A 15,691-nucleotide genomic window follows, 5' to 3' on the forward strand; every position below is an offset into this window, starting at 1 on the left:
TCGGTCGGTCGGTCGGTCGGTCGGTCGGTCTCTCTCTCTCTGATATCTAAATGCCCAAGTGCTATTTGTTGAAAAGATCTTTTTTTTCTCATTGAATTGTCTTGGCACATTTGTTGAAAATCAGTTAACAATAAATGTGAGGGTTTATTCCTAGACTTACTTGTTTCACTAATCTGTCCTGCTATCTTTATATCAATATCTTGGTTAGAATAACTTTCTAATAAGTTTTGAAATCAGGAAATGTTTATTTCCAGAATTGTTTTGATTATTGATTTGGATCCTTTGCATTTCCATATAAATTTTGAAATTAGCTTGTCCATTTTCCAAAAAAGCCTGCTGTGACTTTTTTTCTCCCAAATCAGTAACTGCATGTTTACTTGCTTTGTTACTTTTTAGTCTTATTCTTTTAATTATATAAATTTATAGAGTGCAGAACGAAACTGTGATACATACACAGAGCGTGCAAAGATCAAATCATAGTAATTACCACCCCCTCCTTTTTTGTTGGTACCAGAGATTGAACCCAGGGCCTCGTGCATACCAGGCAAACACTCCACCACTTTATCTCCATTTTGAGACAAGTGTTTGCTAAGTTGCATAGGCTGGCCTTAGCCTTTTACAAGCATGTACCACCATGCCTGGTTCCTTAAATATTAAAAAAAAAATTTATTATCCCAGTTAGCAGTCAGGTAAATGCAAACAAAATCACAATGAGCAGGCTGGGAAGTGGCAGAGCACTTGCTTAGCACGTGTGAGGTTTCAGGTTCGATACTCAGCACCACATAGAAATAAATAAATAAATAAAGGCATTGTGTCCATCTACAATTTAAAAAAACCCAATCACAATGAGCTAACATTTCACCCCAAATAGAATAGTTCAGTGGTAGAGTGCTTGCTTAGCATGCACAAGGCCTATTTTCAGTGCCGCAAACTAAACAAAACAAGTGCTGGTGAGGCTGAGGAGAAAAGGGACTCTTATACACTGCTGGTGGTAACATGAAATAGTACAGTCATATGGAGAATCATTTGGAGTTTCTTTAAAAAATTAAGAACTACCACTTGATTCAGCTATCCCGCTCCTGAGCTAAAGCCAAAGGACATGAAATCAGCATATCAAAGAGACACCTGCATGCCCATGTTTATTGTTGCACTATTCATAATAACTAATATATTCAACATGACTGGATAAAGAAAATGTATGTAGTGGCATATTATTCATCCATTAAAAGGAATGATATCCTATCGTTTGCAGCAAAGTGGATGGAACTGGAGGCCATTTAATGTTAGGTGAAATAAGTCAGATACCAGAAAGCAAGTACTGCATGTTCTCACGCATATTTGAGTGTTTAAAAATGTTAATCTTGGGTCAGAGGTATGGTACAGTGGAGTGTGGTACAGTGGTAGTGTACTTGCATGCCATTAATGAAGTGCTAGGTTCAAACCCCAGAACCACATATACAAAAAAAGTTAAGAGTCATTACTAGCAGCTGGAAGGATGCAGGTGATGGAGGATAGCAGGAGGTTGGATAAGGAGCACTAGACAGAGTAAGTTCTAGTGTTCGGTAGGATAGTTGGGTGACCATAGTTCACAATAATATATATTTTGTGACTAACTAGAAGAGAGGAGTTCTTAGACTCTACTGAAGTAATGATAAGAATATGGTAATGCTTATTACCCTAATTTGATCAGTACCTATCAATATACTGAAATATCATACTGCTGTGGTTTTCATAGGGACTGCATTGAATTTGTATATTAATTTGGGGAAAATCTGTTAACAATACTGGATCTTCAAATTCATGAACATGAAATGCTTTTGTTTTCATTATTCAATCCTCACATTTCTTTAATTCCTTTGGATGTGAATGGAATTTGTTTTCATTTTTGGATTTTTCATTGCTGGTACAAAACAACTGTTTTTTGTATATTGATCTTGTAATCTATGAATCTGAACTTGATTAGTTCTAGTACACTGTAATTTTATGTTGTGGTTAGGTCCTCATCCAGTCAGAGGAGATTTTAAAAAAAGGTGCCCAAGAGGGGCTGGAGTTGTGGCTCAGTGGTGGAGTGCTTGCCTAGCAGGCATGAGGCACTGGGTTTGATCCCCTGCACCACCATGAGGCACTGGGTTTGATCCCCTGCACCACCTAAACATATGCAAATAAAATAAAGGTATTGTGTCCATCTGCAACTAAAAAAATATTAAAAAATACTTAGAAATTACAACTTGAAAGGGGGAAACATTAAAAAAAAAAAAAAGGTGCCCAATACCAATGACAGGGTAGCAGCAGCCTATATCTGTGTGCAGAGTTTTAGTTTTTGCAGTCTTTTCAATAGAGACTGTATGGCTTATGGTCTTATTTCACAAAGAACAGAAATCTAGAAAGTTTACGTGACTTGGCTATAGAGCTTATTGGTAGAGCCAGAAAAAGAATTCATCTCTATCTCCTGGCCCTATTCATCTAAAGTGTTTATTGGTGCCCTTCCATTGTTTGGCTTTAGTAGCTGTCATTTTCTCCAGTATCCAAGAGTATAGATATGATTATTATCTTTTTTCTTGGCCTTTTAGAAAAGCTCCCCAAACTTTCTGAGTCTCTTACCCAACTGCCGTTGAGGTCCAGCTAACTTGCATCCTTGATATTTTGAAAAGCAATCTAAATTCCAGAGCTGGGATTCTCCTGATTTGGACTTGAGAGGTTAACCAATTGGTCAGGACCATTTTACAGTAGAGTTAACTTTTAAAAAAGAATAATGACTAGATTTTTTTTGGGGGTGTGTGTGTGTGTGTATGGTGAACCCAGGGATCAAAACTTTATCATTGAGCTACATCCCAGTCCTTTTAATTTTTAAATTTTGAGATAGGGTCTCACTAAGTTGCTGAGAGTCTTGCTGAGTTGAGGTTGGCCCTGAACTTGTGATCCTCTTGTCTCAAGTCTCCTGATCATTGAAATTATGGGCACGTTCCACTGCATGCAGAATGACGAGATTTCTAAAGGGTTTAATCTTAGTATCTATATTGACTTAATTATTATTTGCTATTCTTTAATTGGGAGGTCCAAATGGTAATTTTCTCAAAAAAATTTTTTGTCAACTGATGATGATGGCTAGAATTATCTAGAGGCCTCTTTAATATTTATGTTTCACCTTGACTTCTGTTTTCTTTTTCTTAAAAATATTTTCTTAGTTGTCAATGGACTTTATTTATTTATATGTGGTGCTAAGAATCAAACCCAGTGCCTCACACATGCTAGGCAAGTACTGTACCACTTGAATCACAACTCCAGCCCTATTATTATTATTTTTTTTTCAAATTAAAAAAAACCCAACTATCTCTTGGAGGTAGATTGCAAGGAGTTGGTTAGCCTTGTTGCAGTAATGGTTTCCTGTATCCGGGGAAGTTATCTTTTGCAGTTAGGGACAGGGAGGTGGGAGGTTGGGTGGGATGAAATCTGAGAAAGTAATGCTGTTTGTTAGAACAAAGCTAATTATCAGTCACCACCAACCATCACTATAACTCGAATTCCAGATACGGTAAGTAGAAGTTCATCTTCTAGTCTGTCTTCCTGAATTATACCTGTAAAGCAAAAAAACATAATTTGAATAAAACACCTCAAGTATTTCACCAAGTATATTGATGCTGTGTTGCCTTCCCAATACACATTGCAATTATGTAACAATAGTAGTTTGGGTGGAAGAGATCCAGCTATGTATTCAACCCAGGGGTAGCCCCTGACTGAACTACATCAGTTTGAAAATCCTGCTTCTCTCTCTCTCATGTCAGAATTACTGAGTTACCCCATAGCATTCCCAAGGCCACAAGGATTAATTCAGGCATGTTCTTGATCAGTGTGAACCTGAAGACTCTCACTAGGACCATGTGGTTTGCTATATATAAAACTAGGATCTACTGAACAATTTTGCCAACTTCTGGTAGTTTCTAATTGGCCCTTGAAGATTGCTACCCCCTGGTAATCATATCCTTATATAAGACTTTCATCTTGACCTTGGGCTGGACCTACTTTCTAACAGAACATAGCAAAAGTGATGGGATGTCACTTCTGGCATGAGTTACTAAAAGATTGTGTCTCCCATCTTGGGTATCCTCTCATTTGCTTACTGTGAGGGAAGACACATACCATGCCATGAGGTAGGCTACAAAAGCCCACAAGGCAAGGTATTAAGTGGGGTCATTGGATAACAGTCAGTGAGAAACTGAGGCCCTGGTTCATCAACCTGTGAGGAACTAAATACTGCCAATAGGCACACTAGTGAGCTTGAAAGGAGATCATCTTCTATCTGGGCTTTCACATGATATTGTAGCCACAGTAGACAGCTTAACTGCAACATCATGAGAGAGCAAAGACTCCAAGCTCAACAGAGCCACTAAGTTTTGGAGTGATTTGTTAAGGAGCAAAAGATAATACACTACCCTAACAAAAGCTAGTTGGAGCTAGATTCTTTCCCTAGTTATTTGTAACTGAAAGCATATTCACATACACTAGCTAGCAGTAATCTTGAGGTTCCTAAACATTAAAATCTTTAGACTCAAATTTACCATGGTTTATAAAAATCATGAAAACAGAAAAAAAAAAAAAAAGGAAAACTGTTCACCTACTTATAAGCATCTCCATTTCTCATATGGAAAATTATGCAATAAGGCCCCATTCATTCATGATCCTTTATAATAGTGCAAAGTTTATGCCAAAATATACCTTTGATTACTTCAGCAAATGAACAATGAAAATAAACAGTGATCACGCAGGAACTGTTAAATCCACTGTTGAAAGTCCTTAAAAAACCACTTTAACACCATCTGTTTACATATAAGTTTAAAATATGCTAATTAAAATAATTCTTAATTAGTATCCATTAATTAAAGTCAGTCTAGAAGGACTTCAATAGACTAGGGTGTCATGAACCATGATTAACTGAACTAGCATTCAATATAAGAAAACATTCCAACCTCATCATTCTTTAAATGCTATAAACTTATATAAACCAATCTGAGCTTACTCCCTAAATAAAAGCTTTTGCTTTAGGGTCTTCAGGGTAGCAGGATTACTTGAAAAGGCCACTGGAGGCAGTTACAATGCTATTTTCTTATATTCTGTTTTCTAGCAAGTTCAATGAAGGGATGCTGGTCTTCCCTATTCCCCCTCCCCTTTTTTTAAAGTGTTGGTGATCAAACCTAGGGTTTTATGCATCCTAAGCAAACACTTGAATACTTTACCACTGAGTTGCACCTCAGCCTCTGTTCTTTTTTACCTGCTAAGATACCTCTCTCAATTATTCTTTCTATGTATTAAAATCACTTCCTGAGAGGGTTTCACTTGTAATTTACTATGAATTCTTTCAATTAAATTAAATCTAGATTTATCTGAGCACTTGGAAGCATGAGAAATAAGAAGGGTATGAAGAGTTAGGGGACATTCTGATGAGCAATTCTGAAAGAGGCAGGGACTTAGGAAAGGAAAGAGCTATCTATCTGGGAGCAGGATTAAGATTCATCAAAGTCAGACATGTAAATTCAATTGCTTATCTGTACATGAGATGACCAAGTTACTGGCTGGGTAGGGAGTGATTTCATTCAAAGGGGTAGCAGGATGAGGATGTTCACAGTGGATCACTGCAGTAGCTGGTTGAAGTAAATTGATACTTCCTGGGAAGGAACTTATCAGATGGGATGTGTGGGATGGCCTGGGCTTTAGTAGTTGATAGTGGAGTTTCCTGGAATGAAACAGAACTTCTATGGCCTATAAAAGAGAAATGGCAATAGTTTGGGGCATAAGGTAAGAAAAGTAGATAGAGGTGACTGATGCAGCTGAAAACTAAGACATACTATGTCCTTCAGCAAGCATCTTGAGGTCTGTATTGGTTTTTAAAATTTCCAAAATGGGGTTAGAGGTGTGGCTCAGTGGTAGAGCACTTGCCTAGCATGTGTGAGGCCTTGGATGTAATCTCCAACACCATAAAAAAAATTTTCTAATATAAAAAGAATCCACATAGGCAATAAATGAAAACAAAACAAAACAAAAAAAGCAAAATAAAACTCACCACTCTGGTTAACAGCTAGTTCTAAATATGATGGTTAAACTTTCAAGGTCTTCATTCTTTAATTGTAATTCTTCAAGCAGGGTGGCTATGAACTGTGTAAACACCACATTTTTTGGAGAATGCTTCTGAATGCCAAGAATTGGAGTCAATCTGAAACAACCAAAAATACTAAATGTATATGTATGAAATGAGAGGTATGAAGGGAGTCCCATCTTCAACATAACAAGGAGGATTTTGAGAGGAAAATGAGGTTACTCTGATTTAATAACATTCACACAGAGAGAAAAGATCAAACATTATTAAGTACAGAAAGAAGTCTAAAACTTTGAATCTACTAATGTCCTCCTGCTCTTCATAATTTAGCAAAAAATATTAAAATTCTGTTTAGGAAAGAAAATGGATTCCACCCATTTGGGGAAGGCAGGTTGTGGAGAAGAGTTTAGAGTTGAGTAGGATTTTAAAAACAGTTTATACTGGATTATACCACCTGGAAAAAGGACAATAAATAATGAACAAGATTACCTTTTGGATGAAACCTGAATATTTTAACTTTTTTTAAAAAATATTCTTTTATATGTAGATGGACACAATACTTTTATTTATTTATTTATTTTCATGTGGTTTTGAGGATCAAACCCAGTGCCTCATACTTGTGAGGCAAGCGCTCTGCCACCAAGCCACAATCCCAGCCCATATTTTAACTTTTAAACATAAAATGAATTAGGTCCCACAAGGCATTTAATATCAACTTCATATGGAACAATATACTTTTTTATCTAACAATTTCTGGTAAATACCCCTTAAGATTGACTGTATGTAATAGAATCTTTGAATTAATTTTCATTGCTATCTGATCAATAATCAAGATTTTTTTTAAAAAAGCAAGCAATACATGAGATTCAAAATTGTTTGATATACCAGTTCTCATCCCTTCCTCCACAAAGAACCAAAGTAACAGGTGCATAGCTGCATTATGAGGTGAGTGACCATGGCAAAACACTAGAAATTGGCAAGAGACTGGAAGATTGAGAGATCTGAAAAAACCACAGACTAAGAGAAATGAAATACCCTGGTATCTTCACAGCTGGGAGAGGGGAGTCTCTTTTGCAGGGATAAGAGTATAAAAGGAACTTCCAGCAGACTGTTTCATTGTGGATGCTGGCAATCCTATGTACTGGAAAGTTTACAATCATCACAGGTTGGCAGCCCACTTAGATAAATAACCTGAAATCTGCCTAGTAGCCTTGCTTTGGAAAGGATCTCACCTCATCTCCCAGTGATGTCACAGAATGTTGTAGGCAGGAGCCATATTGATTATGTGAACTATGTCTGAGTCTGAACTGCTGTAGGGGTTAGAAACCTCTGTACATTCCCATCCTTGGTGCACTGTTTGGGGCTGAGGGAGAAGGCAGTACTGCCTTGTGAATCCAATGTGCCTTAACAGAGTGACTGGGACCTAAGCCTGCTGGATGCTCTGTACTATAATAGAGGATGGATGTTGTAATGCAGACAATGGAGGGTGCCACTTTTGAGAAGCAGATCAAGGTACTTGCCCTCTGAGACTAAGGGTGGAGTTAGCTGCATGTGAAGTTGGTGTCTACTTTGTTCCTGCTGCTGCTCCCTACTGTATAACACTTAGATGCCTGTTACTGACAAGATGGGAAGGGAACCTTATGTTTTCCACTTCTACCCTGCCCACAGGGACATGCTGTTGCCCTACTGCCAAGGCACACATGGCGAAAAGGGCGCCTGAGAGGAATTTTGCCCAGCTCCATCCATTGTTCTGCTCCCTGGTAGGTGCTGTCACCGGAGTGGCAGAGTAGAACACCATACTACTGTCACCACCCCTCCTATGTAATTCTTGCCACTGCCCTGTCACCACATCTTATCTATCCATGCACTGTTGTAAGGTCTGGGTCTAAGTGCCACAGAGGGGGCACTGTAGTTCCCACTGAGAGGCAGCATCTGGACCTGTACCTATTTGTTGGAGGACAAGTGCTTTAGGCCCCTCACAACTGCTGGGGCCACCAGTGCTAGAGGCCCTTGCTAGCAGCAAATGTAGCATCAGTAGTGTCTGAAGAAACCTCCATCGTCTGATAGAAGCCATTCCCACTGTAGGAACAGACACACAGCACCCCATATCCACCTCTGTCTGCATACCTGCCTGAACTGCCAGAGTATCCCCACTTGCATGGCCAAAGAGACAATGGGTCTCTCTGACTCTGCTGCAGTACATGTTGTGCCCAATGTCATCAATCACAGTCGAGTAAGTTATAGGGACACTATGCTATGGTGCCCAGACAAAATCAAAGACAATACTGTGTGACAGATAAACCAATACATATGTTCCAAAGAAAGCCCTTAACTAAGAAGGCTACCCCACAAAATGCTTTGAGATATCTAATCTACTGTACACACAAATATCAACATAGGAGCATAAGTAATAGGAAAAAAAAAACAGAGTAATGTGACATATTTCAAAGAACCTAACTCTCTAGAAATAGAGCTCAAGAAATTAAAATGGATAAAATGCCTGGTAAAGAATTTAAAAGAGACTGATAGAAGTTGGTGGAATAGTGAAGGTTACTTTCCTGGCTGTTCCATGGCATGAAAACAAGAAAGCAGATAGGCAGCTTCTCAATAAGATGGGTAGGGGAAAATGATGAATCAGCAGAAAGAGAAATTAGGAAAACTATCCCATTCACCACAGCCTCACAAAAAGAAAAAATACTTGGGAATCAATCTAATAAAAGAAGTGAAAGACTTTACAATGAAAACTACAGAACACTAAAGAAAGAAATTGAAGAAGACCTAAGAAGATGCAAAGATCTCCCATGTTCTTGGATAGACAGAATTAATATTGTTAAAATGGTCATACTACCAAAAGCATTATACAGATTTAATGCAATCAATTCCCTAATGGGGAAGATACTGACGTTTATATACAGGAAGTTTATAGGACATGAAATAGATATGAACAAAAAAGATCTTCACTATATTATAATCAAACTGAAAAAAGTGTAAGACAAATAATTTTAAAATCGGAAAGAGGAAAGTACCAAGTCATATCTAAGGATATCCCCCTTGTGCTAGTCAGCTTTCTTTTACTGTGACAAAATATCTGAGATAATCAATAATGGAAAAGATTTATTTTGACTCATAATTTCTCTTGCTTTGGGATTGTGTAGGTATAGTACATCATGATGGGAGTGCATGGCAGCAGAGGCCATCGTTGGTTGGGAAGCAAACATGAAGGGCTAGGGTCTTAATACCCCTTTGGTAATAAATCATTCTATAAAAAATTTAAAGTTAGGGTAATGATGTTGATCTCATTCCACTGTCTTTATCCTAAGTACATGTATGAAGACATGGATGGTGTGAATATACTTTGTATACAGCAGAGATATGAAAAATTGTGCTCTACATGTGTAATATGAACTGTAATGCATTCTGCTGTCATATATAACAAATTAGATTTAAAAAAATTCAAAGTTAAACTATACTATATGGAGAAATATTGGAATTAAATTATACTGTAAAGAAATGGACTTAATAGAACATTTCAGTCCATCTAACAGCTACGGAATACATATTCTTTTCATCAGCACCTGGAACTTTTTCTAGACCATTTTGTTAGGCTGCAAAATAAGTCTTAACAAATAATAATAAAAAAAATCACATCCTCTATCATAATGAAATAAAAAGTTTAACAAAATTAATTTCAGAAAGTATACACATGCATGGAGAATGAACAATACAATTTTGAATGAACAGTGAGTAACTAAGGAAATCAAAGGTAAATTAAAAATATATATTAAAAAAAGGAAATGGAAAATGGAAACAACATACCAAAACTTATGAGATGCAGCAAAAGCAGTACTAACAGGGAAAAGCTTATAGCAATGAGTGTTTACATCAATAAAACAAAACAACAAAAGATTTCAAATATACAACCTAATGATACATCTCAAGGATTTAGAAAAGCAAAACAAACCAAACTAAAAATTGGTAGGAAGAATAAAATAATAAAGATCAGAGCAGAAATGAGACTACAAAACAATAAAACAGATCAATGGACACAAACAGTTGATTCTCTGCAAAGATAAACAGAATTGACAAAACAACTGACAAACCTTTAAATAAACTAGCCAAGGGGGAAAAAAAATCTCAAATAAAATTAGTGATGAAAAAGGAGAAATTATAAGATATGCCACAGAAATAAGAATTATTATGAAAAATGATATGCTAGTAATCTGAAAAACCTAGAAGAAATGGACAAATTTCTGGACACATATGACTTATCAAAATTGAACCATAGGGCTGAGGTTGTGGCTCAGTGATAGAGCACTTGCCTCACACGTGTGGGGTACTGGGTCTGATCCTTAGCACCACATAAAAATAAATAAATAAAGATACTGTGTCCATCTACAACTAAAAACGTATTAAAAAAAAAAAAAAAACTGAACCATCGGCCGGGTTGTGGCTCAGCAATAGAGCGCTTGCCTAGCACATGCAAGTCCCTAGGTTCGATCCTCAGCACCACATATAAATAAAATAAAATAAAGGTATTGTATCCAACCACAACTAAAAAATAAATATTAAAAAAAACTGAACCGTAAGCACATATAGAACCTGAATAGATCAATAACACATAATAAGATTAAATCAGTAACAAAAAGTCTCTCAACAAAGAAAAGCCCAGGATCAGACTGCTTCACTGCTGAATTTTGCCATAGTTCTTTTCAAACTATTCCATAGAATTGAAAGAGAGGAAACTCATTTTATGAGGTCAGCTTTAGGGTAGGGGTCGGGGATGAAGGGGAAAGAAAGAGAATACTATAGACCAGTATCTGTGATGAACACAGATGCAAAAATTCTCAATGAAATACTATCAATCAGAATTCAATAGCACATCAAAAAGATTGTTGTTGTCCATGATCAAGTTGATTTCATCTTAGGGTTGCAAGAATGGTTCAACATATGTAAATCTATAAATATTAATATATAGTCTTGCCAGAAAGAAAGATAAAAATCATGTAATCATCTCTCAATAGATGCAAAAAATAAGTTAAAAAAATAAAAGCACTTGATAAAATGCAGCATCCTTTCATGACAAAAGTCCTAAATAAATTAGGTACAGAAAGATCACACCTCAACATAAAAAAGGCTGTATATGATAAACTCATAGCCAACATTCATAACGAATGGGGGAAAACTGAAAGCATTTACTCTAAGATCAGGAACAAGATAAGGGTATTCATTCTCCCTGGTTCTTACATTCTACGTAGTACTAGAAGTTTTAGCCAGAGCAATTAGGCAAGAAAAAATAAATAAAAGGCTTACAAATAGGAGGAGGAAGTCAAATTATCTCTGTTTGGAGATGATATTATTCTATATATGGAAAATCCTAAAGACTCCATCAAAAGATTATTAGAACTGATAAATTAATTCGTTAAAGTAATAGGGTACAAAATCAATATACAAAAACTAATAGCTTTTCTATACACCAATAACAATTTTGTTAAGAAACAAAAAGGTAATCCCATTTACAATAGCTACAAAAAATCCCAAACCAAACCAAATCAAACCTAAAACCTAGGAATAAATTTAACTAAGGATGAGAAAGACCTATAAAATGAAAACTGCAAAACACTGAAAAAAGAAATCAAAAACTAGAATGACCTGTGTTTATGGATTGGAGAATTAATATTGTTAAAAATGTCCATACTACCAAAGCAATTCAATGCAATCCCTGTCAAATACACTGATATTATTTATAGAACTATTAAAAAAACAAAACAGCCATAAAGTTCATACAGTGGCGCAACAGACCCCGAATAGCCAAATCAGTCTTCAGCAAAAAACAAACTTTGCAAAGCTGGAGGCATCATAATACCTGATTTCAAGACATATTACAGAGCCATAGTAATAACAGCTTGGCATTAGCATAAATAGAAACACATAGACCAATGGAACAGAATGAAGATCCCAGAAATATACCCACACATCTATAGCCAACTGATTTTTTGACAAAAGCATCAAAACCCAACACTGGAGAAAAGATAACTTCTTCAAATGGTCCTTGGAAAAACTGGATATCCACATGCAGAAGATTGAAAGTTGCCCTTAATTCTCATTCTGTACAAAAATCAACTCAAAATGGATCAAAGATTATTTGAAACTCTAAACTACTAGAAGAAAAACAGGAGAAACATTTTAGTACTTCAGAATAGGCAAATATTTCTGGAAAGCTTTTGGGGAACAAATTCTTTTTTCAGAAAGTGATTTAATATTTCAGATGCTTATTTAGCCTTGTTCACTGCCACTGGGCACATCAAATGTAAATAAAACTCAGATTTAAATCAATAAAGATCAAGAAATCAGAGTAGATCAGTTCTGCACTATTAAGTATAGAATGGGAAATGTTTCTAAGAAATGAAATTTCTTCTTTGTTTGGCAATTTTATATAGAAAGCAGAAGTAAAAGGAAAAAATTATTAGTAGTATCCAAAAATGGCCAGACTTCCAGGGGAGGAGGTAAGATCTCCACACCTCTAAAAGTATCTTAGTAAGAAGAGGACAGTAAAGTAACTGATTCTTAATAGTCCAGTTAAACAGACTATTCAATTTGGGAAAACCCAGGTAGTGCCTGCCTTCTCTATTTCTCCTGTTTTTCTTTATGGCTAGGGGATGGAGTACCAAGTTCTCACACTTCATGAGCTTTGTATCCCCCACAGGTAGTTCATAATGGGAAACAGGACTCCCCTTTTTCTACTGCCCAGATTAAGACGGGTACTTAGGTGAACCTAGTAAACTGGCCAGCTTTTTCTGAGGCAAAAAGAAGCCAACTCTGACTACCCACACTTAGATTATATAAACAATTTAAAATGTAAATTGTAGCTTACCTACAATAAGACCAAAAGTATTGGGGATAGGATAACATTGGCTAAAATAAAAACAAGAAGTCCAGAGCAGGCAGATCAAATGTGCCAGCTCTACAGAAAGTGAGCTTTTATGTGTATTTAAAATGGTTTTTATTCATGGGCTGGAGTTATGGCTCAGTGGCAGAGTACTTGCCTAGCATATGTGAAGCACTGGGTTCGATCCTTAGCGCCACATAAAAATAAATAAATAAATGTATCGTATATATCTACAACTAAAAAACTTTAAAAAAATTATAGAGTTCCACAGCCTACAAAGAATGAAAGCTAGCATATTGGATAATAGCTTGGACATTTTGAGATACATTACTTAGGTTGAAAGTTCTGAACTGCTTCTGTCTTTGGGATCTTGGGGAAGTTACTTTAAATTTTTATACCTTTATTTCCTTGACAGGCATGTATTTACATGATACATCCAAAATAATTTCTTTCAAGTAGACTAGATTTAGCTCACATAAAAATTTCCCAATTACCTCTCAAAATGTCATTAGTACTTACCCCAATTTCCAAAATTAACCCTCAAACTAGAAATAAGAGATGATCACCTGACTTCTCAACCTGCATATCCGTTTTAAGAGCAAAAGAGAAGAGTTATAGAGAAAGCTTATAAGAGAACCCCTTGCCAAATTAGTAAACATTTTAGGTATAGTAACACTTCTTGGCAAACTTACAAGGCTGAAATGATTTTATAAATTAGTAAATTCATCATGATATATTCAAATTAACCTAAAAGTTTTGTTTATTAAGAAAAACTAGGGCTGGGCACTGTGGTATAGCCTATAATCCCAATGGCTTGGGAGGCGGACGCAGGAAGATTGCAAGTTCAAAGCCAGCCTCAGCAACTTTGCGATTCCTGTCTTAAAACAAAAGGGCTGGGGATGTGGCTCACTGGTAAAGCACCCCTGGGTTCAATCCCTGGTACAAAAAAAAAAAAAAGAAAAAAAAAAGTTAATAAGAATCTTTACCTGATTTGGGGGTGGGGGCGCGGGAAGGAAAGCAACTATGTAATCCCACTCCAAACTCCTGAGCAATTGGCTAACCCTGCTTATAAATCAAATACTCTTTTCTTAATGAGCTTGGATCTGCATTGAGAATTCTGAAAACAGGATTCTCAGCAACCATTTCAATTCTTTAGACCTGGCTCCTGAGATGAAACCCCAGTCTAATGGCAGGCGCTAGGGAACTCTGAACACAAAGGTTTTTTGTTTTGTTTTGTTTTTGTTGTTTGTTTTATATACTAGGGATTGAACTTAAGGGCAATTGACCACTAAGCTACATCCCCAGCCCTTTCTATTTTTTCAGACAGGGTCTCGTTAGGTTGCTTGCAGGCATGTGTCAATATGCCTGGCATGTGCCATCATGCCCAGCAAACACAATTAGTTCTAATCCTTGCTCTGCCAGGGATGCTTGTATGATTTTGGGAAAATTGAATCTCAAAATCTGAGGGTCTGTCTATAAAATGGGTTAATAATACTTAAGTACCTTAAAATTATTATAAAATTCATATAGGTTACAGTAGATGATAACTTTCATTATGACAATGATTATAACACCAATGAACATTTGCCACACACTTCTTATTAGTACTTACCATGTATTATGAACTTGTTCTAAGCATCTTTAACTAGAGTGATGTGGAAGGATTTAGTTATGATATCCATTTTATGTTAAGGAAATAAAGGTACAAAAAAATTAAAGTAACTTCCTCAAAATCACAAAGACAGTAGCAGTTCAGAACTTTCAGCCTAAGTGATGTATCTCAAAATGTCCAAGCAATTCCAATATGCTAGCTTTTATTCTTTGTAGGCTATGGAACTCTATAATTTGATCTTCCAAGTCCTCAATGAACATGTAGAAGGAACAAAATGATTTAAATTTTCTTTAGAGAACTACAAATAAAAAACAATTGCAACTGGCTGGCAGGCAGAAGGAAGTGTTGTTAGATTAATTACACAGGTTTGATGTCTGTTGCAGACAGAAATATCAACTTGAGCCTGGAGATTTCTGCAGCAAGTCATCAAGCAGACAGATAGCAATCCTCAGGCATCTGGAACTAGGATTTCCTGAGTTCTAATATTTGAGTTCTATGATTTGGATGTGAGGTATCCCCCCAAAAGCTCATGTGTAAGACAATACAAGAAGGTTTAGAGGATAAATGATTGGGTTATGAGAATCTTAACCCAATCAGTGAATTAATCCCCTAATAGGGATTAACTGAGTGGTAACTGGAGGTGGGTAGGGGTGTTGCTGGAGCAGGTGGGTCCCTGAAAGCATGCCTTTGGGATATATTTTATCTGGCAAGTGGAGTCTCTCTTTGCTTCCTGATCATCATGTGAACAGCTTCCCTCTGCTATACTCTTCTACCATGATGTACTATCTCACCTTAAGCCCCAAGGAATGGAGCCCTCTATGAACTGAGACTTCTGAAACCATGAACCCCCAAATAAACTTCTTCCCTTAAAAGTGTTCTTTTTGTTCTTTTTTCACAGCAGTGAAAAAACTGACTAAAACACCTGGAAAGATAGGCAACGATATTTCCTTTTACTGTATTTATTCCCTTTATTTCCCTTTTACTGATAAGAATTCTTCCATACCCCTAGTCCTTAATATAGAATGTAAATGATTACAGAACTATATAACAACTTGCTGAGAATTATAAGCTAAGTTTAGGTATAAATATCCTCTATTAGTTCCTG

At 36.4% G+C, this 15,691-nt stretch overlaps 1 protein-coding gene across 1 annotated transcript in view; it reads right to left on the reverse strand.

The window, feature by feature from the left end:
- Positions 1–809: 809 nt before the first annotated feature.
- The window catches only part of Rpap2 (RNA polymerase II associated protein 2), a 92,831-nt gene continuing 77,949 nt past the window's right edge, over positions 810–15,691 (reverse strand). Inside the window, exons 12-13 of the mRNA XM_076863522.1 lie at positions 6,056–6,205; positions 810–3,575 (exon numbers count right to left, since the gene is read on the reverse strand). Of these exons, the coding sequence (XP_076719637.1) occupies positions 6,064–6,205 (142 nt within the window). The 3' untranslated portion in view covers positions 810–3,575; positions 6,056–6,063. The remainder of the gene's footprint in view (positions 3,576–6,055; positions 6,206–15,691) is intronic.

The sequence above is a fragment of the Callospermophilus lateralis genome, chromosome 7 (genome assembly GCF_048772815.1).
Source record: "Callospermophilus lateralis isolate mCalLat2 chromosome 7, mCalLat2.hap1, whole genome shotgun sequence".
In the NCBI taxonomy this organism is placed as follows: domain Eukaryota; kingdom Metazoa; phylum Chordata; class Mammalia; order Rodentia; family Sciuridae; genus Callospermophilus; species Callospermophilus lateralis.